This window comes from Pundamilia nyererei, unplaced genomic scaffold (assembly GCF_000239375.1).
Source record: "Pundamilia nyererei isolate P.nyererei 1_Seehausen unplaced genomic scaffold, PunNye1.0 scaffold00062, whole genome shotgun sequence".
NCBI lineage: Eukaryota > Metazoa > Chordata > Actinopteri > Cichliformes > Cichlidae > Pundamilia > Pundamilia nyererei.
The window spans coordinates 419,851-445,147 of NW_005187463.1; the positions used below are offsets into that span (position 1 = coordinate 419,851).

The 25,297-nt window shown below is 41.9% G+C and overlaps 4 protein-coding genes across 4 annotated transcripts in view; 1 reads left to right on the forward strand and 3 right to left on the reverse strand.

The window, feature by feature from the left end:
- Positions 1–3,256: 3,256 nt before the first annotated feature.
- emx2 (empty spiracles homeobox 2) lies at positions 3,257–7,446 on the reverse strand. Its single transcript, XM_005735061.1, has 3 exons — positions 6,743–7,446; positions 5,319–5,503; positions 3,257–3,825 (listed from the first exon to the last, which is right to left on the reverse strand). The coding sequence occupies exons 1-3, from the start codon at positions 7,131–7,133 to the stop codon at positions 3,658–3,660; spliced, it is 744 nt and encodes a 247-aa protein (XP_005735118.1). The 5' UTR covers positions 7,134–7,446; the 3' UTR covers positions 3,257–3,657.
- A 2,280-nt stretch (positions 7,447–9,726) lies between these two features.
- On the reverse strand, positions 9,727–17,898 carry eif3s10 (eukaryotic translation initiation factor 3, subunit 10 (theta)). Its single transcript, XM_005735062.2, has 22 exons — positions 17,687–17,898; positions 17,036–17,226; positions 16,807–16,943; positions 16,483–16,646; positions 15,816–16,015; positions 15,436–15,644; positions 15,158–15,329; positions 14,929–15,033; positions 14,690–14,788; positions 14,484–14,600; positions 14,176–14,361; positions 13,647–13,994; positions 13,450–13,554; positions 13,263–13,376; positions 13,040–13,162; positions 12,800–12,953; positions 12,512–12,693; positions 12,319–12,386; positions 11,798–12,225; positions 11,538–11,670; positions 11,217–11,416; positions 9,727–10,584 (listed from the first exon to the last, which is right to left on the reverse strand). Exons 1-22 carry the CDS (start codon positions 17,733–17,735, stop codon positions 10,400–10,402), a joined length of 3,669 nt encoding a protein of 1,222 aa, XP_005735119.1. The 5' UTR covers positions 17,736–17,898; the 3' UTR covers positions 9,727–10,399.
- Positions 17,899–18,954: 1,056 nt separating this feature from the next.
- dennd10 (DENN domain containing 10) lies at positions 18,955–23,470 on the forward strand. Its single transcript, XM_005735064.1, has 10 exons — positions 18,955–19,147; positions 19,233–19,287; positions 19,590–19,786; positions 19,895–19,974; positions 20,057–20,205; positions 21,402–21,513; positions 21,596–21,696; positions 21,829–21,936; positions 22,010–22,104; positions 22,190–23,470. Exons 2-10 carry the CDS (start codon positions 19,242–19,244, stop codon positions 22,355–22,357), a joined length of 1,056 nt encoding a protein of 351 aa, XP_005735121.1. The 5' UTR covers positions 18,955–19,147; positions 19,233–19,241; the 3' UTR covers positions 22,358–23,470.
- A 1-nt stretch (position 23,471) lies between these two features.
- Positions 23,472–25,297, reverse strand: part of sfxn4 (sideroflexin 4) — a 9,487-nt gene continuing 7,661 nt past the window's right edge. Inside the window, exons 6-13 of the mRNA XM_013911372.1 lie at positions 25,189–25,267; positions 25,037–25,099; positions 24,831–24,905; positions 24,648–24,738; positions 24,113–24,228; positions 23,948–24,033; positions 23,754–23,871; positions 23,472–23,674 (exon numbers count right to left, since the gene is read on the reverse strand). Of these exons, the coding sequence (XP_013766826.1) occupies positions 23,597–23,674; positions 23,754–23,871; positions 23,948–24,033; positions 24,113–24,228; positions 24,648–24,738; positions 24,831–24,905; positions 25,037–25,099; positions 25,189–25,267 (706 nt within the window). The 3' untranslated portion in view covers positions 23,472–23,596. The remainder of the gene's footprint in view (positions 23,675–23,753; positions 23,872–23,947; positions 24,034–24,112; positions 24,229–24,647; positions 24,739–24,830; positions 24,906–25,036; positions 25,100–25,188; positions 25,268–25,297) is intronic.

Genomic DNA, 25,297 nt, shown 5'->3' on the forward strand with positions numbered 1-25,297 from the left:
CATTCTCTCGTTTCAAGGATCAATTTCAGAGGCAATTTGTGAAACAGGACAGATCAAGTTAGGCCTGACGTTGGGTCTGTAACGGGGTCGGCCTACAGGTGCCACCTCACAGACATTCATTTTACCCCCGACGAGATGCTCTTCGAAATGAAACTCCTCTGGCAGACGACGTGTTGACAAACTATCCAAATCCATCCTTTCAGAAGCCACTTCTTCCGACTTAAGAGATTCCAGCTCGATCAATTATTGACTTTGCGCGCTAATACCGAGCCTGTCCTCCACTTATTCCCTCCCTCGGCCACTATTCACATTAGTGGTGTCAGCGGACGTAATTATACCTACTAATTGCAGATTAAAGGTTTTGGGTCAGTGGGGTCACTTGATAGGACCGACTACTCTTTTCAGTGGTGGATAATCGTTTCACGTTGCGCGCTAAATGTTTGATGCAGCGGGAGCTCGTTTCCAAATTGTCCAAAATTTACGCAAGAACCAAATTGCGCGTGGACTTGTGATGATTTATGAGGGAGTTTAGCCCCCGGACCGAGAGGGGCAGTTTCAGTTTAGATAAGAGGGTCACCAAAGGTCCCCACAATTGGCCCTTAACGCACAGCACGAGCGTCTGGGAGAAGGATCTAATACGTGAGGGCCCACTTCAACTCATAACGCGCGCACGCTGTTTGAGTTCTGTCCAAAGTAATTATATTCATGTGACCTTAGTTTCAAATTGCACCTGATCGTCCTCAAACAAATGCCAGGATCTGAAAAGAAGAGCGCCTTGAATTTCTCAGACGTAAAAACCTAAATATTACGGAAGCGGCATGCGCGCTTTTGTTAGGAAGATGTCTTTACCCAGACTGCTTTACAGAAAATAATCCCCCACTCCACCTCCGCCTACAGCTTTTTATTATTTTCATTTTCATTTTTTTATGTAGTAATATGCACTTTCAAAATAAAGAGTCTCTTTTAATTTTATTTAACAAATTAAAATACAATACACCCACTGGAAGCTTTTAATTTGGTGAAGCAGATTTTTGGATATTGTAGCTTAAAAAAAAACAAAACGTAATTTCAAAAATAAGATCAAAAATTATTTCCATGCACTAGCTTCTTTTAAGAGAGAGGGGTTGAAATCAAACGCATTTAAATTAATCAAATTGTGCCAGGCTCTAATGAGAAGCCTGTCCTGTCTCCTGTGTGTCCATGCAGACACACACACGAGGAGGGGGTGTATGTGTGGTGGGGGGGAGTGCGCCAAATTTGTTTGCGGCGGATCAAGGCTCACCGCCTCCACTGCACTTTCTTTATCTTAATTCCAACTTGAAAAGATATAATTATCTAGTTTGAACAGGACTGCTATCAAATCCTTCTTTATAGGCAGGGTAGGGAAAAGCTCGAGTGGATTGTGAAGCTCTGAGCCGCTCGGTGTTGCCCGAGATAGGAGTAATGAAGTTGTGGAGTCCGGAGATACAAAGGGCATTAACCTCATTAGCATGAAACCTTTTCTTCTAACTATTGTGGGACCCTTTCAGTCCTCTAATCCCCCCTATTTCAAAGCTGGGTTTGTAATAAAGCTTTTAGGGGTTTTTTTCTCCAAAGCTAATGGTATTCTCTATAGATTTTTATTGCTGTTATAATCTATGGGCCGATTAAGAATTCCCTATATGCCATGCCCCCCCTCCTTCCTAACCCAAACCACAAAAACACCACTTTTTACTTTATGAAACAATTAAACAAACACGTGCACCTCCGCGAGAAACACCGAAGTTAGGTTTGCTGTGCTGTTCGCGAGGAAACAAACAAAAACCATCATAATCTAGTGTCAATTTGTTAAGATTTCTTTCTGCTTCCGTGGTTTTGTTGTTTGGTTTGTTTGTGTTTAAATGAGAAATCGTTTCCTGCATCTCTTTCTCTTTTTTAATGCGCCCACGGACTCCAAAAAAGAAGTCCTGTAATGTTTCCGCTCGGTCCAAAGCAGCAGCTTGCAGCACGATTGGAGCCTAAAAGACAAGATTTTAAACAAAGATCCCATTTTTTGCGGCACATTGCAACCTTCCCTTATCGCGTCGTGAGGGGTAGTCAGATTGTACTAAATTATGTCCAACCAAGCCCCCCTTGGATCCGTGGATTAAGAGATTAAAGTGGACCACTGGGCAATGCATCCCCTTTCCCCCCTCATATTACTCGCATGATAATTGCCCAAACTGATTTGCACTTTCACAAAAGCTTGTAGGGACTCTTTGTAGCCGGAGCGGAGCAGACGCTGCAGCTCCTGGAGGAAAAAAAATGCTTTCTATGTCAGACTGAGAAACAAATGCAGGGCTGAGGAAAACAAATTACATGCTGCAGAATTTTTCCTCTCTTTGTTTTTTAAATCATCCTATAAACGCCACATCAGCGCGCCTCGCTGTGCGCTAAATGATTGCGCATTTCCGAAAAAAGAAAAAAAAAACCTTAAGGTTGCTTTCCGTAATCAAAAGCCTATACTTTTACTGCGCGCGACATATTGATAAAACTTTATTGACAAAATATTGACAATTACATACTTCTTGGAAGTATACTTTGTGTTAAAATTGTAGCAAACTTAACACAAACACAAAAAGTATTTACATTCTGTAAAAGCGGGTTTAACAGAAACATTAACTTTTTTTTTAGCATTTCTGTACATGGAATAACGCTCAGTGCTTTTTTATTTTTGCTCTCTCTCCTGTCTTTGTCAATTCTTGCTTTTTAGTCCTTCGTTGCAACTTTCACTGGAGGGTCAAGTCCTGACAGAAGCCTGTGTGGGGGCCACAGCGACACATTGGTAAAGCTTTAGGTTAAAGGAATGTCCTGATACCTTCCCTTTAAGTACTTTGTCTGTGGTCTGATTCACTTATTTTTTATTTTTTTTATAGAAAGATGTCATTTTTTCATCGAAATTCCACTTTTCTTTCCTTAAAAAAAATTAAAAATAAACACCATAACGCAGCACCGCTACTTCATATGTTTTCACAATCACTTTTACACGAGAATCATTAATTAAAGACTGCACACATTGTAAAAAGGAAGAAGCACGACATCTCTCTGTTTGAAAATAGAGTTGGAAACAAAACTGATTATTCCTCTTTTTTGTTGTTATTGTTTCTGTTTTTCCTTGGTTTGCGAAAACTCGTCAAATTAAAAACAGCTACCAGGAAAAAAGAAGAAAAAAAAACTAGACCATGCATTTCAAGTTTTACAAAAAAAAAAAAAAAAAAAAAAGCAGTTTGGTGTTTTGGTATATCTTACGTGGAAACGATTTTTTTTTGTTTAAAAAAATAAGAGGAGGAAAAAATAATAATAAAAGCCTTCTGAAGTGCAAACGTCCAATGTGAGTTGGAGAAAAATATAATTAGGTGTTGGTTGTAGGTGGGGGAGGGTGGGGGAAGGGGGGTAGTAGTGGTGGTTGGTGCGAGAAAGGGTTCAGGTAGGTGGACTGACACACTGTCGGTCACATTTCCCTGGGTCACTCGGACTGACAGACCCGCGTGGCGACAGCAGTGTCAGTCGGGCTTGTCTCACCCTCAGCTGCCGGTCTCCGGAGATCTGAAATGTGACATTGGCTTTGTACCCTCTCACTTGTCTCTACACGGCATCCTGTATCCATGTCCTCCTTCATTCAGGCGCATAGTCTTTATTTTAATCGTCCGAAGTGACATCAATTTCCTCCGGGCTCGCCTGTTTAGTCGCCAGTCTCCATCGGTTTATGTGATGCGATCCTTTCTTCTTCTGCTGAGACTCCGAGCCCTCCTCTTCCAACTTCTGTCTCTTGAACTTCGTCCGTCGGTTCTGAAACCACACTTTTACCTGCATAGAGAAGGGGGGGGGACCAGAAAAACCCGTATCAGTTTCACGAGATAAACCGCGATTGGCCAGTGCGTAAAACCAAGCGTGAATAGGATAGCATGGCTAAAAACAAGCAGAGAGTTCAGCAGAAATAACAATAATTTTTTAAAAAGGCAAAATGTGACCTGCACCTAAGGAAACAGCCGCCGGGATAAACAAACATCAATTATAGTTCCAGTACAGCACGAATACATGCCATTAAAAATCATGTCATTGTTAATTACTCCAATTATTCTTATTAACTCACATAAAAAAGAGCGACTTCCGCCTTAAAAAGGTCAAACCCCAATTCTATTAACAATATAACAGGACAGAGTCTTTTCCACATCACGCCTTAAAATTATCGGGAGGGAAAAAGGAAAATGAGACAAGGAGCTGTGACACAAATAGAATATTTTAATAAATAAGGTTCACTACTGTTTTAATGCGCGCAGAAACTTTGACGCCATACCCAAAGTAGGTCAGAAATGTATTTAATTTTTTTAGATTTTATTTTAAAACAAAAATGTCAGCATGTGGATGTCAAGAGAAATAAATGTCTCTGAGGCACGTTTAACATATATGTCCACACGCTCCTCTAAGTGGATTTGTTAATAATCGGTACCGTGGGGGGAATTAACAACATCTAAATCGATAAATTATCTGTTCCTGTTTTGTCGCTGTGCAGCCCTTTCAGCTCTTTAATGGCAACCGAGGTGCGTTTAATAAGCCTTCAGTGGGCTAATTGAAGTAGGTGACGGTTCATTTCTCCCTTCAGCTCCTCCAAAAGGCCCCGCCGTATAAAGGAGACACAGCGGACAAAAGACAGCAGGCTGATGGGCTCAAACAGCATCTTAAATATGGCAGGGGGAATTCACTGAACCCGCCTCGCTCTTTGTATCTCCTACCCTATAAAATGGTTAACTGGTTAATTTGCCCTCCATTTTGAAAAGGCAACATTCTCCCCCCCCACCCCCCACCCCAAAACAAAGTAATTCAACCCCCTCCTGGAATGAGGTTAGGCCTACACAATGACGATGGACTGGCTCCAGCAGAAAGCCTCTGTCTTCAAATGACAACGTGGAAACGGTGTGCCACCTGATAATTTCGCGTTATTGTTTGGCAAATGATAAGCAAATGATAACACCCCGCTTTAGTGCCGCGCGTAAATACGCACACGTTTTACAGGCCTGATTGAAGGCTCCATGACGCACGGTACCACGTTAAAAAAACCAAACACATAAAAGGTAACACACCGTCCTCCAGGACAAGCACCACGACACAGTCAGCTTCTATAATAATCAATAATAATCTCTTGAATTACTGTAAAATGAAAGTGGGGATTTCCTAAAAGCCAAAAACACGACACGACGCGCTGAGAAGCAGCACTGAAACAAAAAACACACACACAACGTGAGAGCAGGTGAGTGGAGAGAGAGAGGGCGGAATGTCGAGTAAAATCCAGTGCTTCTTACCTGAGTTTCTGTGAGGCTAAGGCTGTGGGCGAGCTGCTTTCTTTCTGCTCCCACCACATAATGGTTTTTCTCGAACGCGTGTTCGAGCCGCAGGAGTTGCGAAGGTGAAAACGCTGTCCGGATTCTTTTGGGCTTTCTGGCCAGCGCGTTGTGCAAAAGGAAGCTCTCTGGACTCGTTTCATTACCTGGAAGCGAGCAGAAAGTGAGGATCCTCAGTGACGTATTCAAATATATATGTATATTTTATAAGATGTTAACTATTCCATAAGAAACAACAGGCCTGGGCGCAGCTAGAGGACTGCAGTCTCCTGAGGGACTATAAAAGAGGACGATAATAAAGTCCAAAAAGAAGCTGGACATTAGTCAATAAAAAGCCACACGCCGTATTTATGAAAGTGTGTGTGTGTGTGTGTGTGTGTGTTTAAATTAATCATTACTGAAGGTTTCTTCTTTTAATATCTGTCAGTCCTTCCGTGTGAAGAGAAGAGGGAAACAAATAAAGCAGACGTATAATCCTGGACTTAATTAAATTAGCTTTTTGTGAACAAACTGTAAATCGACAACACACAAAACCATCTTAGAAATTAAACTGAAAATACATTCCAGTAAAATAAAAAATAAAAAATAGCGCTGTCACTTGCAGGAAAAACAAACCAAATCAAACAAATAAAAATAATATTCAGTAATAATATTATTAATAATAACGATCACATAAAAATACCACAAATTCAGCACCCGAAATCAACAATAGAAAAGTTCTCAGGCCAAACCAACTTAAACAATAAATTTACAATTTACTCATATTTTGTCTGATGTCAGGTTCAGAAATTTAGAAACAGCATAATCATATAATTACACGTTTAGCTCAAATAAAAATGTATTTATTTCTTTAAAAAAACAAAACTAAAAAAACTAAAAAACAAAAAACCTGCTGTAACAGGTTTAAACCGCAGACTAGCGAAATGCTTTCATTGCGTTTCTGGATATAGATCATGCGCTATATATAACCTGCAGACTACCGGTGTACAAACATGTCAGAATTTCAATTCGTAAAAAAACAACAACCCGTTAACACATACTCCAAAGCTGCAGGCGTCCTCACAAGCCCAGCCATAAATATTTCTTTGTTACAGATTATTTTTCTTTGTCCAAAATCGAAGAAATTCGTTACGAGGTCATTTCTTTTTACAGCTGAGACACCTTTAGAAACTACTTTTGGCACTTAACGACGCTTCACTTTAAAACTGTTCTGCTACAGCTACAAATATATATTTATATTTTTTTAAAACAACCTGCCCCCAACCTAAAAAAAGCCAAAAAAAACAAAAAAAACAAAAATGAAATAATAACAGAAAAGAAAATGCTACAGCCCGTAGTTGTTCGTGCGTAAAACTCATCCAAAGTCGAATACTTTGACAACTTACCTTGAAACCTGTGACCCAAGTACCTATATCTGTGTAATAACCAGGGGTAGAAAGTTGAGGGGTCTCTTTGCTGGCTGGCAAAAAGCGGGTGCGGACTGTGTGAGGATGAAAGCGGGTGAGCGGCCAGAGCGTGCGGCGGGGCCACCGGATGTACTGGAACGGTAGAGTTTGGCGGATGAGAGACCGCCTCGGCAAAAACCAAGTCCGGGTTAGAGTAGACGCCCCTGCCGCCGGAGTGAAAGCCGTTCAGAAATGGGTTCATCTGGCCGGAGTTTGCATAGCTGAGAGCCGCTGGCCTGATGGGCTCCTCGGAGCGGGACGCCGGTATCGGATTATCCTTCGCCACTAAAGACTCTATAGTAAAACACCTCTTGGGTGTAGGTTGAAACATGGTCTGATAGTCCAGATTCCCCAGTTTAGGTTAAAGTTGTCGTAGGCGCTCTTGCTTGAAAAATACTCCACACCCAAGGAAAAAAAGGGGAAAGTTTCTGCGCAGTAAACAAGTTGGGAAAGGGCGGCGGGCAGTGTCGAAGAAGCCAAAAAATAAAAAGTGCTCGGCTACTCCCAGACTAATCCATGGATGTGATCGTTTTCCTCGCCGGCTTCGTGCAGGCAGATTTGTTAGTTCATGAGCCTAATTAGCGCTGCAGCCCCATAAACAGCTTCCTCTGAAGGCTGTAATGGCATGGTGATTGGTCGCTGCCGCTGCTGCTCGCCTTAAGGTGGAGAAGGGGGAAGACGCTTAAAAAGTGCGTCAATGGGAAGCAGGGGCGCGGAGAGGCGGACTCGAACGCGCAACACGGAACGGATTCGTTCAGAGAAGAGCCCCCCGCGTGCACGCACACATGCCCGCACGCGCACATGTAGACACACAGACACATGCATCCACTCGTGCGCACATATCTCCAGGACATTTAACACATTCAACTAACCAGTAGAAAAGGTAGCCTGCTTATTTGCATTTAGTGTCTACGACAGGTTCAGGCAGATTTTTAAAGTGTGTGTGTGCTGTTACTACTAGAGGTGATTACTTTAAAATATGCAAAAACAATGTGGCGGCAACACATCAGCTCTGTTTGACTCTGTTTTTGGGATGCTAATGGTATGGAATAAATGGAATTTTTCAGCAGCCGCTTATTTGCGCCATTAGTCGGATTTAATTTATTTTTCCATATTTTCCTGTTTTCTTTTTGTTTATTTATTTATTTGTGACTGGACATTTGTAGAAAATTCTTTTTTTTTTCGTTGCTGCTTGTTTCCATTTGTCCCGATTCTAGGATCAGCATTAGTATGAGTTCTACACTGACACGCTTACATTTGTGCAGAATGGTTTGTCGAAGACGCAGACGCGCTTAAGCTCAGATTTAGAGGTGTTTCTGCTTTGTTTTTATCTAGTGTGCGGGACACGATCCTGAAACAGTCAGTGTTCAGTAACGCTGTGTGTTAGACGGTGAGAGCTGTTTATTAGAGTAGTGTACCTGTGCGAGTGCGACCTGTCACCCCAGCATGCAGATCAGCGGCTGACGGCAGCAGCACGAAGCTGCAGCCATGTCCGCGCACAGCGGGCCTTCACAAAGAAATAATACACACTTGGAGTCCGCGCAGGCTGCTGACAAGTGAACTGATGCATCCCCGAAATGAGAAAATGATGTATTGCCTACCGACAGCCTACATCCAAATGTTTGGAGATTATTTCATCATTTTATGCCTTTTTTTGTTTTTGTTAATTTTAATTTTTTATTTTTTGGCCGCTGCTTGTAAAGCTGATACATGTTTCAAGGAAAGTTTCCAACCAAATACATATAATCAGAATAACTCCACTTATTATTATTATTAAATTATAATAATAATAATAATTATTATTATTATTATTACTCACATGGAGTTTAGGCTTTGCTCATTTATGCGGTTAAGGGTCCCTGAAATTAAATGTGGCCTATAAAAATATACTGGAGCACTGAATGGGATTCTCAGCGCTATCAGAGCACCAACATGCCCACACACATACACCACACACACCATCTTGTTTAACATGTTAAAAAACACATGCCAGTTTATTATTTTCAATACCTGGAGGAATCTCCCAGAGGTGGATAGTTTTTTATTCAATTCGCTTATATAGTTCAGATAGAGGCTTTTGGTTTGCATTAATAAATATCAGCCTATTATTATTACTGTTATTATTATTATTATTACTATTACTTTTATTATCATCATCATCATCATTATTATTATATAGTAGCTCAAATCGGGGAGCCAAATTCAAAATGCCAACGCAGTTTTGTTGTTGGGACAACAAACTCCCGCCCTGCTGAGGGTGTTTTCTTACTTTACAGCTCCAGCAGCATGTTGCTGGTTTTGTAATTGCCTCCTTTCTGACCACCTTCTGCTTGTTTATATTTTTCCTGAGTTTTATACCCTCAGTTAACTGATGATCTTAGGCATGAACCAACACGTTTCCAGTTTTCGGATGTAACGCGTCTTCTTTCTGGTGTTTTACCGACCTCTAGTGGTTACAGAAAGAAAGGCTTTACAAAGTTCAGATCGCCAGCGTCGTACGGTTGTAGCCTCCACAAGCAGTTTTGAATTATTGTTATCTTGTTTGCCAGGCCAGCAGTCTGACCGCTCCTAAATATTTGGGCATACGTTTCAGTTTCCGCCTCAAGGTAGCCAAGAAGTTCTGGATTACGATGCAGCATCCCCATGTGTTGTTGTTTATACATTAGCAGTGATACTGCAGTGATGTGGGATTAATTTAGAAACCAGAAACCAAAATCTAAACGACAAGCTTCATCATGTGCAAGTATCAACATAGTTGCTTTACTCATTTAAATTAAGTATTAAAACGCATTTGCAAGCAGGCTTTATTTCTAAAATGTATGTTCATAAGGTTATCTGTGGCTGTATTGATCTAAACTAGGCAAAGCTGAGGACAGCATGCTCTAACATTTTTTATATCCCATTGAAGACAAAGAGAACATATCCCTGGTGAGCATTGTCTTTATTAATAAAGGCTTTATCTGTACACATGCAACCTGGTGTGATACCATTGATTGCAGCAAGATAGAAGCACGCACTGGATATGAAGCCAGACCATGTCAATACTCTATGCATGCACAAAATGTAAATTCCACTAGTTCTTTAACAGGTTATAAAGCATCTCATATTAGATGGAAGAGCTGAAATAACTGAAGCAGGTGACACGATTCCTAGTCACCATCAGCCATTAGAAGAGTTGTAGATCTGTGCCATAACATCTATGCAAGGTACAGTCATAAAAGAGGCAGTTGGTGGTACACTGAGTTTGCATTGAATATTGTAGCAGGTTCACTGGTTTGCATGTAGGTCGGATTAACTTCACTAAGGTAAGAACATTTCCAACCACTGGGGGTTACAGTAATGCTTCACTGAAACCTAAGTGAACACAAGTTCATTGGTTAATGGTGTTTAGAAGGTGAGGAGTTTCCAGTTCAAAACTGCAGGTCAAAATAAAAAACAATCACTTCCCAGGAAACTACATTCTACAAATACTCAAATCAAAGGTATTTTTTGGCCACCAATGAAACACTGTGGCCAACAGAGTGATGTGGTATTTCTGATTATTATAATTATTATTATTTTAAATCATTTTTTATTGATTGAGCCATGAGCTGAGGTTCAGCGGCGAACGGTGGTCCAGCCATCATCATCTGTCTCGTTTTTGGTGCGGCGAAGGTTTTCTTTGTCAGTACGCCAGCCCTTCTCTCCATCAGTGTCACGATCACGGTCCCGTCCCGGTTCTCTGTTTCGGTCCCTGTCGCGCTCCTCACGTTTATCCTCACCTCCACGACGCCAAGAACCACCTGTGGGGAACAAAGATGTTTCGTAGAAAATATTCCAGCAACGGAAGTTTTTATGTTTTAACTTTGGAAGTTTCGTGTGTCCAAAGTGGATGATTTCTTTAAAAAAAAAAAAAAAAAGCTTATGTAGCAGAGCATGTATCAATGGGTTTGCAGTGCCCTCTGCTGGCTGAATAAGTTATCTTCACGTTGAAATTTTTGACAGAAGATGAGCTCAGTGGATTGAGGATGGAGAGTTGGATCAGGGACACCAGCGTCTACAGCGTTTTAAACCTCTCACAACTGTGATTACTTTTTATTTGATTTCAGGAAGATAAAAACCATGGTGATGTTGTGCACATCAGTTTTCTTTTAACATCTCTTAACAACAAAAGTGTTTGGGAGCAAACCATACTAGTTTTGGAATCAAAATGTTCTCCATTCAAGCTTGATATTGGATTATTATTAATAAAAGCAGAGCTTAAATTATTGGCAAATCTATGCAGTTTTTCTTTTTATTGTTTATTTACATTTCATATAGCAATTTTCTGAAACAAAGTTACCATTTGTGCATAAAATAAATTACTTAGATCACACTTAATGAGATCAAACCCAGCAAAGACACTGAAAGCAAGTCTAAAACATGCTCTGCTCACCATCATCAGGATCTCTGGGTGGGCCTCTGTTGTCACGATCATCACGGCGTTCTCTATCACGAGGGTCTCTATTGCGGCGATCATCACGGTCACGTCGATCGTCTCGATCGCGTCGATCGTCGCGGTCTGCCTCCTCTCTGCGAGATTCTCTCCAGCTGCTTCCCTCATCAGTACCCCCTCTTCTCCAGATACCATCCTCTCTGTGAACGCACAGTGACACCAATTAGAAACTCTGCCAACAACTATCTGAAAAGCAAATTGTCACATCCTCCACGGTGCTACGAATAACTCAGCATACAGGCATAGATCTATTAGCCCCACCTGTTTGGACGACGGTCTCTGTTGCGGTCGCTGGATCTTTCGTCTCCTTCGCCATCATCTCCATCATCATGGGGGCCACCCCGGGGAGGTCCCCAGCTTTCCTCTCTGGCCTTCTCTCGCTCACGCCACCCCCCTATATCAGAGGTGTTCATTATCATCATTTTATTAAGACTTGACATTTAGGCACAGACCAGCTGCCTGGCTGTTGGATAACAAGACTTTTCTATTATTTACTGATAGCCAATTGGCTACAGACTTACCAGGTCGGCCCAGTGGTTTCCAGGGTTTGGCGTCATCACCATCAAGATGTGGCCCATCATCCATACCTCTTCTTCCAACTCTGTCATCATCTCCTCTTCTGGGGCCCCAGTCGTCATCAGCTCCACGCCTGGGTCCCCTGGAGTCATCCATGCCTCTACGAGGACCTCTGTCATCATCAAAGCCACGTCTAGGACCACGGTCGTCATCTCCACCACGCCTTGGACCACGATCATCGTCGAAACCTCTGCGTGGAGCACGGTCATCATCCAACCCTCTGCGAACAGGGCGGTCTTCATCGTCACCACGGCGTGGGCCTCGTTCATCGTCAAAGACCCTACGGGGACCTCTGTCCTCTCCGCTTCTACGAGGACCATCTCGTCTGAAAGGTAACTCTTTCTCCTCCTTGTCATCGTCCTGTCTCCAAGTCCTAAGGAGCACACAGTTGTTGTTAGAGAAGCCATTCCTAGCTGAGTCGGCATTACAAGAAGAAAAGCAGGAACTAAGTGTTGGTGACACACACCTGTCTGGTGCAGGACGACGCCACTCTGAATCCCCACCCTCTGTGCGTCGTCTCCATCCTCCATCCTCCTTTTAACAGAATCACATGATACTTCAAAATTACTCACAGTCCTGTAGACCATATTATCCTTACACAGCCCATCCCAGCCATCTTGGGGTAAGCAAAAGCAACTTATTAAAAAACAGATCCAAACCTTTGGCTTCTCCTCCTGTGGGACCCTTCTCTCCTCATCACGGCGTCGTTCTCGCTCCTCAATCTCCTGCTGACGAAGACGCTGCTTCCGCTCTTGCTCCTCAAGCTTTCGTAGACGCTCCTGGTACTCCCTCTCCTCCTCCTCTCGCTGCTCTTGTTCCAGGCGTTCACGCTCTTCACGCTCTATTAAAAAAAAATTAAAAAATCCTTCCTGGTTCTCTGTGGAATATGAGCTCCTGTCCTAACTTTATGAGGACAGGTTGGATCACGGATTCGTGATTGTACAAACCTTTCTTGAGCTGCTCCTCATGAATACGCTGTGCCTCTTCTTCTTTTTCCCGGTAGTAAGCATTACGCCTGTCCTCTTTGCGCTGTCTCTTTCTGTCTTCCAGGCGCGTCTTCCTTTCCTCTATCAAGCGCTCTTGGAAAGCCTTCAGTTTTTCCTTTAAAAGGCACAGAAGTGAAGCTGAAAGCACTGCTTCAGTCCTCATAGTCAGCTAATGCTCAGAGATTGACTAAGCAGTCTTACCTCATAAATGAAGCTACGAGCAGCTGTTATTTTGGACAGGAAGTTCTCTTTGTCCTCCATCATCCTGGACATGCGCTTCTTGTGCTCCAGAGCCTTCTCCCGTTCAACTTTCATGGTACTAATCTACATAAAGAGAAGAACAACTTGTTACATTCCAGATGCTCCGATGTTTCACATTCGTTTTTATCTCTTTATGTAAAGCGCTTTTTTCCTGCCCACTTACCCTCTCCTCCTCCTGGAGCTCCCACAGTTCCATATCCTTGACACGCTGCTCCTCATAAGCTTTTTTGATCAGGGGAATCTCCTCAAGACGCTTTGCCCTCTCAAAATAGTCAATCTGAAGAGAAATAAAACTTAGGGCCCAGTACATATTTAAGTTATCAATACTTCTACTGATTTAATACCATTACCTTTTTCTCCTGGTTCTTCAGACGCTCCTGAAGTTCTTTCTTCTCCTTCTCCAGCTGCTCCACCTGTTTAGCCATGATGAAGTCAGGGTCCAGTTCTTCCAGGTCCTGCAACAAAACCAGTTTGTTAGATCTACATTAAAAATGTAATCCATGTGAAATTTACCCAGATCAAGTTGATTATGGCTACATTTCATCACCTCAATGTCGATATCCTTGAAAGCCTTTGCTCCAAGTTCAGTCTTCTTGATCTGCTCCAAGCGCTCACGGGCATTCTTCTTCTTGATCTGCTTGTGCTCCTCCATGATGCGCTCCTTCTCCCTTTCTTTCGCCTCCTGCCGCAGACGCTCCTCCTCTGCCTTGCGAACCTTCTGCATCTCAGCCTCCCGCTGTTCTAGCTCCTCCTTCTCACGCTGAATGTTTAAGCTCTCCAGACGCTCCTTGCGCTCTTCGATGGTCTGTCTACGAGCCAGGATGCGCTGGTGATCCTTGCGGGCATTTTTCAGGTAGGCAGCGATGGCCTGTTGGTTATGCTCCTCTCGCTCTTGCTAAGAAAGAATAATTAAAACAAATAAATAAGATGCACTTGAATTCAAACAAAGGCATAACATGAGTAATGTTTTAAATATAACATGAAAAATACCGTCACTGTATGTACATTAATAAAGGGGGGAGCGCTGTATATTAGGTGCCTCTGGTCACTGTGTATCGGTTAGAGGTTGAACTCACCAGGATGGAGGCAGGCTTGATGACCTGTATGGCTTTAGCCAAAGATGCAGACATGGCAGTGAGCTGGTTCCTTATCTGCTCTGACGGCATGTTCTGCAGGAAAGGTCCAACAGGAGCATCCTCTTTGGTCGAGTAGTTCAGATCAGAGCCGAAGCTCAGAGTTTTAGAGGTGTGGTCTATTCTGACCTACAAGACAAAAAGAAATGTTAGATAATCTACAAAAACGCAGCATGTTACTTCAGTAATAGCTCACATCCCTGTTTCTGGACCATCAGTGATGTCAGCGCCTCTACCAATGGGAATCTTACCTGCAGATCACAATGCCGTGCAGCATCTACAATGGAGCGCTCCAGCTGGAAGGCGTCCACAAATGGAACCAGAGAGGCCAGACGACTGAACTCGATGCTTTGATAGATCTGTGCAACCTAAAATTTAAAAAATGAAGACAATTACACCCATTTCAGGGTAGAAGTGATTTAGAAAAAAAGATTAACCAGAAGAGAGAGAGGATTACCTGTTGCAAGAGCCTCAGGATGGTGTTACTCTGCAGATGTGGGACATACTGCTGAAGATCAGGTTCCTTCTCAGCCTGATCTCTCACCCAGTTTAACACCTAGAAGAGTAGGAAATTACAAGCAACAAGAAATGTTAATTAAATGAATAAACTTCAAGCTGTATGTAAGAAAATGAACTGAACGACAGCTCCTTGTAATTATTACGTTTGCTGCTGCCACATGAAGCTGGACAGTTTACCTTGGTCACTCTCCCGCTCAGCTTCAGAGGATGAAAGTCGACCTCAAGCCAGTTGTAAAGTTCTTTCACATCAGTTACAACATACTGCAGCAAGTTAAATCTAACCTAAAACACAAAAATCATACATTTGACAAAAAATGTAAAACAAATTAAAGAACAGATAAAAACAAAAAACTATATTCTTAAAAGGGTGTGAAGATTTCTCTCTCTTCTTGAGCACATAATGTACCATATCATTAATGAGACTTTGGCGGGTTGGTGGAGACTGCAGGGCCAGGAGGGTAGCTAGCCTTCGGTGTTTCTCAACAATGATGCCATCCATGTCAAGCAAGCGAGCAATATCGGTACGCTCAGGGGTGATGGGAATAGATAGCGTAGCCAGGAGGACTCGGGTAGACATCCTGAAAATTGAAAGTAAATTTCAATACATATTTGGTCATGATCAAATTTTAAAAACAAAAACAAACAAACACTGGTGCATTTATCCACAAGGAATTAATGGAATACCGCTGCATCTCCTCTTGGGTCAGATTCTTTCGCATCTCCCTGGACAGATGATAGAGCCGGTGAAGTGTGCAGGCATGGAAGAGAGCGTTTCCAGATTTCCAGAATACAGTAGACACCTTGTTGTAGTAGTTGGCCATCAGCTGTGGTTTGGGAGGCTTCTTGGAAAGAGCAAACAGGCCATGGATGTCCTCAACAGCCTTGAATGCTTCCTGAGAGGAAAAAGAATAATTGCATTAGTACCATTAATTTTACATTCATCATGTTTCAAAGCTACTATAATATTATACATTGCCAGCTGCACATTACAGCATCCCACAACAGTGGAGGCAACCGATCTGAAAATGCTTGTGTAGTTGTTGAAGAGTGTTAGGTAGACTAACCTGCCACAGCTCCATGCTTATGGCGCTGTCCAGCTGCACCAGACGTGTCTCCAGGTGCATGGACTGACTTTCAGGGTTGTTCAGATTGATGGCAGTGCTCTGGTTGTGATGGCGCTGGATCTGACCCAGATGCATGCGCAGGTTGTCACAGAGCTTACGAAATTCTGCCTTGCGGGTGTACTGAAGGCAAAACTTGAATGCTGCAGGGAAGGTAGGATTTTAGAGCCTCGTACTTAAAGGTTTTAACTGTAAAAATGTTTGCAGTTGCAAAACTATTCAGTTATTTAATATTAATAGTAACAACAACAACAATAACTGTTCACTTTGACAATTAATTTAATCTGTTACATTATATCTTATTACATCGCATTGCTTTGCGTAACTGCTGTAATACCTTGAGGATTAGCTAATCCTAGACTCACAGCAAACAGACTTGAAATACATTTCTGAATAATAATTAAATGACTTCATTGGGAAAGATTTTTGTTTTATAAAACATACTATACATGCATTGGTGTTAATTAACATCCATATACAGAAAACGATTAAAAATACAAAAACTTTATATTAAGATGGTAGTAAGCAGCCTGGAATATTGACTTAGGACTAGAACATGACATCATGATAACAGACAGTATTTAAAAAGTAATTTGATGCATGTCCCTACCTTGCTGTGCAATGTCATGGTATAGACGCTCCACCTTGGAGTTGTTTCTCAGCAGGTCAAGGCACTGGCGGTAGGACTCCCACAAGAACTTCACCCAAGGAGTGAGGAGCAGGCGATCAGTACGATCTTGAGTGTCCTCTCCACTCACAGCACTCAGGAGCACGCTAAAATCAAAGCAAGTTTCACATTAGTCCAGTTTATTTATTTAATTGAAAAAAATAAATAAATCAAAATTTAAAGTTAAATCAAACACCAGCCCTAAGAAATGAATTAAGTCATTTGTTAAACAGCTGATTTACTCTATAAAAACTTAAGCAGCATCACCTTTCTGGGGTCTGGATGTTATCCAGATCTTCGATGTCCAGGACCATTTGCTGGGACTCCTCCTTGGCTGTCTCAGTCTTCTCCTCTGCCAGCTTCAGGTAGGCCCTAACCACATCCTCCAAAGACTTGATGTTCACCTGGAAACAGAAGGCGCTTACATTTAGACTAAACTGCTATTTTGCATAAATTATTTTGTGTGTGCAAAAATCACAGATTTTTTCTTGCAGACCTGCTGGCAGATGTTCTTGTACTGGTAGAGACCCTCCTTGGCCAGGTGACTCTTGCGAAGATCGACGCAGAGCTCCAGATATTTGAGCATAATGGGCTCGTGGATCTTCTGCCATGTTCGGTGTTTCTTGCTTTTGATGACATCGTACAAGACATCCAAGGCCGGCTGCTTCTTGCCAACCTCAAGAAATTCTGCGCAAACATGTTAAAATAATATAAGTCAACAATAAACGCGTCAAGTCCCGCATCATTAAAAAAAATGCAAACGCTTCACACACCGTGACAAGCTAGAGCCGGCTGATTAGGCCGCTGTTGGTGCGTCGGTGATAGTAGGATCTACTTACAGCACCGATTCCCAGGCAGCGTTAACAACACCGTAAAGCTACGTGGAAGGTTAACAGCTCTCTGGCAGTCACTTACTTTTCTAAAAAGTCTTTCTTTTGTAATTAAAAATCTGCGTAGACTGTTGGCTACATACCAACGTAGCTTCACAATTTCGATATGGCTTCCCCGCCATCCGGCTAGCGTTAGCAGTTAGCCCGGCCGGCTAACAACAACGAGTCACCAACGGCTAATGCCAGCTAACCCTTCGCCCAGTAGTTAGCATGGATGTGGCCCATCTGTTAAAACACGAAGCCGTTTGTATACTCACCGTTCGCTCGTTTCAGAGCATTCTCTGGCCGCTGAAAATACGCCGGCATGTCGATGACCTTTTAGCAAAGCTCAAAATTGGTTGACTTGGATTAATTTTAAGAAATTTTACCAGTCCATCAAAGCCACGCACTCACCCTGTGCAACGGTGCTGGCTGAGAAAGGAACAACCTCGTGAGTAGCCTTGGTAGGGTTGCCAGTTGCGTCACGTGTTATCCCTCCCCCCCAATCCCACACTGTGTCCGCCGCATCTACGAGGCGGTGAAAGGAAATAAAGACAATTAACTTAATACAACGTACAGTTCAGCGTATCCGCGTAGTTTTGTTATTATTTTTATTTCACTTTTATCATTTGTAAACACACCCTTTTCACATCTTGTAGACCTTTTTGGATATGCAAACACATAAGACTTTAAATGACAAATGATTCCGTTGGCTGTGGCATGTTTTCAGTAACGGAAATATGATCATTAAAATGATACAATTTAAAACAGGAAATAACTTGTAACTCTTGTGGTTTTATGAAAGTTTCAGCACCAGTTAGCACCAGTGGCCGTCTGAAGTCACTGGTCCATTTTAGAACGTAATGCATAATCTAAACTTCCCAAGTGAGGGCTTTAATCAAACCTGGCAACTCTGATGGTACAAGGTTCCCGTATGTGCTCCCCCAATGGTACCTTCAAGTACTATTCAGAAAAACATTAACTCAAAAAAGATCAGTTCAATCAATGCGGATATGATCAAAGAAGAGTGTGAAATAAGATAAGATAGAGCCCAGTTTATCTACCAAGTTCGTAAATTCCCGTGCATAGGTAGCAAAGAGTAAACACAACCAATAAAACCATGAAACAATAGCTAAACAAAGTCAAATAACTCAGTAAAACGGAATATGACAAAATTAAAAGTAGCTCTATAAGTAACATAAAAATGATAATTTAAAGCTAAATAGAATACAATTATTAGCTGTATAAATATAATCATTATGTTAGAGAATGTGCTCCACTGCCAGTCCAATATTACCACTTACAGTACAGAATGCAATCTTAAAAGCAATCTTGGTTTTATTTTGACTGTTTTACTTTCAAAAACATATATCTGTGCTACAGATTACGTGAAAACGCATACTTTTCTATCACATCATAATGTGAAATGCTATGAATTCATAAAATTTCAAATTTATATTTTCCTGCCGACCGTGAATATTACTTGCATTTTGTGAGTTACCATGAACGCACCGTTACGGCTGCTGTGATTGGCTGTGAGCTGCGTAGCTCCTCCCTGCACAGCCCTCCTGTCCCGGAAGAGGGAAGCAGCTTCGCAGAGAGAGAGAGAGGGGAAATGTTTGTTGACAGCAGCAGAAATCTTCTGAATCAGACTGCTGGCAAGTTTTAGCCCACTTTCTGTCCCATTAAAACCATCCAGCATCGCTCTCTGGAATTCTGATCTCGCATGAACTCTCAAGGTAACTTTCCTGTTACAACTATGTCCGCAGAAGAAGACGCCCGGTGGCTGCTCTCCAGTTAACTTGTGCTTATGAACTGTTTCAGGTATGGAATATGGCAACGACTGAAACGCAGCTTATGTTAAGCGTGGGATTAATCGGTAAGTTTCGGTTAGGAAGTCGTTCTTTTGTCTTTTTTTTAAAAAGCGAAGTCGGCGTCTCAGATCCGCTGAACATGCAGGACAATCACATGATACTATTGTGATCCGAGAATGTCCCCTCACTGGTTTATTGCTCCTGCATGTTCAACCTGAATGGCTCTGGATGGGTTCCTGAGCGCCTCCAGTAACCTTGTTATTGGTAGTGATGCTCTTAGAAGACCCTGAAAGTCCAGTCTGAATGCATTTCTTTCTCCTGACATGCTAAATGTTGCTACATGTTGCTTTTATTTCCCCTCCTTCAGAGAAAGATGTGAATGGAGACACTTTGTGGGTGTGGTGCTATCCATCTGTGGGCGATGAACTAAGGGAAGTCCTGCTCAGCAAGTGCTGCCTGACACACGATGGCCGTGACTTTCACACTTTTGTGTTTGGTCAGTTCTCCCGTACCTGGTATTACATTACTACAATGGAAGTACAGGAGCCGACAGCACTAAACAAGGTAAGGTGTCTTTATCCAGGCATTAGCCTTATCCTTTTTGTCACATATAATATCTCCATCCCTCCATAGATGAGCATTTCTTTAATGTCTCTCTTTCTCTTCGTCAAGGTCACTCATTTTTCAGTAGTTGTTACAGCAAAAGACTTCAACCCTGAGAAATATGCTGCACTCAGTAGAATACTCTGCAGGTGACAGTCTTTATGAATACGAAGCATCACCTTATGTCTTTGTGCTTTGGGCTGAACTCACACAGTTACATTTATTTCTCAGGATGTATGTCAAACACGGAAGTCCGGTGAAAATGATGGAAGCCTACATCACCGTCCTCACCAAAGGAATCTGTCAGAGCGACGAAAACGGCTCGTTTCTCATTAAGGACTACGATGTTCGGAAAGCCTACTTGGCAGGTTCAGTCAAAGGTAGGACTTCACGTTTGTAAAGAGGAACACGCATAAAAATACTGAACACATTTCCCAGACTTTCCTGTGTACACGAATCTGCTATTTAAGATTTTTGTTATTTGTTTCATTTGTTTTATTGTGGCCAAACACTATTTGAACTTTTTAAAAGCAAAGAATTCATGCTTTTTAGCTCTTATTAGAAACCCCCGCTGTTACTGGAGGTTTTTAGGAAGTAAAACATATCAGGGTCAGCTGATATTTCACATGAAAATGAAAGTTTTCTTACAACCTTATGCAGTCCTGAGAAAATCTAATAAACTTACCGCTTTAATAAGAGGGTACCCAGGTGCAGCTAATCAAATGTACTCGATTAACTTATCATTGTTAAGTGTGAGAACCTCTATAAAAGCAGAAGTTTTGTCAGTTTGCTGGTCTGGAGCATTGAGGCGTGTGTTAACACAATAAGTGCACGTTACAGTCATTGAGTCGACCAGAATTCCCCTGTATACCAAAGAGGCCCATCTGTCTGATAGCTGAAGTTTTCCTTAAAAGAGCTGTGCATAAATGACTGACTGTAAAACGTCAATGAACTGAAGCTATGTTGTAAAGAAGACTGGGCCACAATGCCTCTAGTGTTGTTAGAGACTGATGAAATCAGAGAGAAAATTATGAGTTTATGTTATTGCTGTTTAAAGTGGTCGCACGAGCTACCGAATGATGAGGTGTACTTAATCACGTCTCCACACAGTCTCGTGAAAAAGTTTTTTTTACACGGGCATACACATATATAGTGAGATATACTTTAAATGGAAAATGATGGGGTTGTCATTTATTAACTTTGAAGTTATAACTGTTTGCTCAGCTGTGATGCTACTCTGCTACTCGTGCAGCAGATGGTGCTCAGCGTGCCAGAAACAATGGAGCCAGAGTCATAATCATGGAGAAAATACACGATAGCTGCTTGAGATATCATCTCAAGCAACAATTTCTGCATTAAGTAGTGTAAAAAATATGGGATAACAATAAATGAATTGCTGGGGACGGCAGGAAAACATTATGCAAATGCAGTTTGGCATCTAAGTAATTATTATATCCATTTTTAGTTGATGTACAGCTTTTTTTAATTAATTCATTGAACATTTTAAAATGTTAGCTGTTAGTGGAAAAAGTCACAAGATCTCAAATCTTCGACCATGTTTTTGCTCTTGTCTCAGATGTGGTGTCTCAGTTCGGGATGGAGACCATCATCCTGTATACAGCCTTGATGCTGAAGAAGCGGATTGTTGTCCATCACCCTCGGATTGAGGCGTTGCTGGAGTTCACGAGGTGAATTTAAGACTTTCATAATCATATCATAGTGGACATAATTGTGTTGTGTGGGTAACTCTTTTCTCTGTTTGTCTCTCAGAGTTCTGCCGGCTCTCGTGTGGCACAGGAAAGACTGGTCCATCCTCCACCCGTACATCCACCTGAGTGATGCTGAACTGGAGGATTTAAAGAAATGCCCCGGTGAGGCTGCCTACTGGTTTATCTGTGTAATTAACAGAAAACTCATCACGCAGCTTAGCAACTATCTGCACTGCCATGACTGGGGTGAATGGGTGAATTATTAATGCTCCAATATGTTTGCTTCCTCCACAGGATACATAGCAGGGTTTGTAAATCCGGAAGTGAGCAACAGAACGGATTTGTTTGATGTGTTTGTGAACCTCCCAGACAGCACCATCACAGTATCCCAGAGTGCTAAAGGTAGCATGTGTTCAAAGAGAGAGCAATATGTTGCTTTGATTCTCTCAGACTGATGCTGAGTCTCTCACAACAGAAGCCATGGCTATGGGGAAGTTGCACAAGGACATCGGCCAACTCATCGTGCAGTCTGCGGAGGACGCAGAGAAGTCAGACAGTCAGGTTATCAAGGTAAGAACGTAGTTAAAAACACCGGACAGGAAAGCGCCAGCTGCAAGAAACCTAGTCTTAAATCTAATGTGCCCTTCATCTGCAGGACATTTCTGTCAAGACTAAAGAGATCCTCGCTAACCTGGTTGCTCTTGCTGATGAGTGTGAAGACTCTAAAATCACACTGGAAGGTTTAAAGCAGCGTCATTTCCCTCCAGCGACGGAGAACTTCCTCTTTCATTTGGCAGCTGCAGAGCAGCTCTTGAGGATATAAAGCTGTTTTCGGTTACCATCCGCAGCATGGACTCACTGTTGGGATCATTACGTTTTTTTGGGGTTTTTTTTTAAATGGCACACTGTTAATACAAGGAAGAAAAGTGTCCCTAGCATCAGATTTTATGGTGCACTGCTTATCTAATACATCAGGGGACTCACACACCAATAATGGGAGCAATGAAAGGATTAGTTTGGTGATAATTAATGTTTTTTAGCAGAAACTAAATTAATCTACAGCTCGAGTTATTAAAAATATCAACACACAATGTGAACAGACTGGCTGCTGCCTGAGGTGTAGACCTCAGTGCACAGCTGCTTGAGTTTTTGTGTAATCTGAAACGATGGTCTTTATGTGGGATTTGCTGAAAATGTAAAACAATGCAAGTTTTATCCCTTAACAGTAACAGGTATGAGGGGAAAAGCGCCGCAGCTGTTGACTTGGAGTTTGTAGAGCAGAAACAACGAGCAGTGATTTTCCATCAGAGCGTTTTCCCACACGTTGGCTTCCTGTTCACGGTGCAACGCAGCAACTCCAAACGTCACAAAGCTTGTTCGTGGCTGGGTACTCACTTTGTACTGTCACATGTGTGTGCAGGTTTTGCAATTACCGATTTAGCTGATAGAAACTTTGCTGTGCGGGGAAATCAGATTACAAGTGTAGCAGACACTGCACAACTTGTAGATTCTTTTTGTCTTTTAAAGGAATGTCACATTTTCTATTTTGCTAACAGCATTAGCGCCGCGCACAGCTGAAACAGAAGTAAACTGTTGTGCGGTGGGGAATTTTCAGAGTTGTACTAACAGCTTCCACTTCAGTCTTGAGCTGATTAAATAACGATTAATGCTACCATGCCCACACTGACTCACTTGTATTTAATTACACGTCTTATTTTCCAAGCTGGTTTTTTTCTCCACTCTTCTAAATCAGTGTCAGTAGCGCCATTGTTGTACGGTTGAATCCATTTTTCACCACATTGCAGTATTTCAGGTGACGGTAACACATAGGCTCGTGCAACTTTGAAAATATATTTTCATGAAAATGTGTAATATTTGCTATATCTATAAATCCAACTAATACTCAAAGTGAAATAAATTTCTATCAGAAAGTAAACTGTTGCTTGAAATAAACTCTTTATTTTGGGGTGTGTGTGTGGTGTGGTGGTTGTTCCTGTCATGCTCTCTGCAGTTTGTGGAACATGTGTCAGTGGATTGTGTGTCTACTATCTAAAGCTGCTTTTCAGAGTCCTCTGTGGTAGAATAAATGTCTCCCAACTGCTGCAGCCTGCAGCTCCTCCTCCAACTGCTCCCTCTTTATCTGCAAAACAAGGTCAGTGTCAGCTAAGTTCAAGAAAGCAAAACAAAACCTGAGAGCAGAGGAGGACCCCGACCCTTACCGTTCCCAGCTGTGGAAAGAGACTGAATGAAACGGGAATCATCAGGCCAAGGACGAGCGCGGTGCTTATGTGTCGGAGAGGAGCGACAAGCAGAGAGTTCCTCTGGAAGGGTCTCACTCTGTAAAGAAAAATCTATTCGGTCAAACCTGATTTTATTCGGAGGGTGTTAAAGACGGCTTTAACAAAAGGCTGACCTTTTCATGAGTAGCACCAGCAGATTAGGAACGGCGGCGGTCATACCGAACAGTGCCGCTCTCGACAAGGCAGTCTCCCACACAGCCTCACAAAAAAGGAAAGATCTTTACTACATCAAGATTTCACTGAAATTACTGATTTTTCTTTTTTTAATTTAAAAATACCTTTTCTCCTGCTGCTTTGGACATGCCAACAGGATTTCCATTGTGATCAAACACTTGGATGCCAGTTTCTGACTCCTCACTTCTTACAGTTAACACATTGAAGAAAGCCAGAGTAGCTGAGGAGAGTAAAACAACATTGCAGAGCTGAAAGTATGCTAGTTTATTTGCTCTATTAGGGTACCAATAGGCTCAGGCTTCATTTTTTTCCTATTATCCCTAATATGGTCTTCCCAGGCAAATACGTGAGCTCATACCACCTGCTAAACCTTCATTTGGCAAGAGGAAGCCAATCAGGATAAGAAGAAAGTTACTTTAAAAGCAGAGCAGCTTGTTTCAGACAGAGGGTCTGCAAAGCTAAGTGTAAAATACATAAGGATTATTCTGAACTGTAAATCATGCAAAGCTACTCTAATAGAAACCTAAAATGCAAACTTTAAATACAGTGTCTGCATTGGAATGATTTCTACTGTACGAGTCTCCACAATACTATTTATGCAGTAAGCACAGCGGCTTGTATTCAGCACACAGAACTTACCTGAGAGAGGGATTGGTAATATTGACCTAAAGAAAGTCTGCACCGCTAAGCTTCTTAAACCTAGTCTGTTGATAAAAATCTGAGGGAGGGCCTGAAACAGAAGATACAAAGTAACAATGACTGAAAAACCAACATTTACTTGAGGCATTACGGTTATGATTTCCATAATCAAAATGCACACACCCCTGCACATGTTGTATAGGAGACTGTACCAGTGATCAACAGAAGCTGCTTCAGAGAAATGTTGTACCCCTGGTGCTGGGAGATAAGTGCAGAAACAGAGGGAGGGCTCGAGATTAGAGAAAAGACACTTTAAAAAAAATGATTGAGCTATTTGATCACACAATCAGCTCATAAATGAAAATATAGGCCTGATCTAAACACTTTACCTGCTCTGATGAAGAATTTCTGTTTGCATAATTGAACCCAGCACTGTAACTCTGCAGCAGAAACTGAAAGAGTGCAGTGGAATATTTGCCATTAGTTACTTTGTTCATGTCTAATATATATATTTATCAATCTCATCAATATGCTTTGTTACCTGCCAAAACAGAGCAGGTTTCACAGTGCTGTGTGGCAAAAGACTGGCAACAACCTGTGAAATTAAATAAATAAACTTCCTTTTATATATATATGTATATATATATATA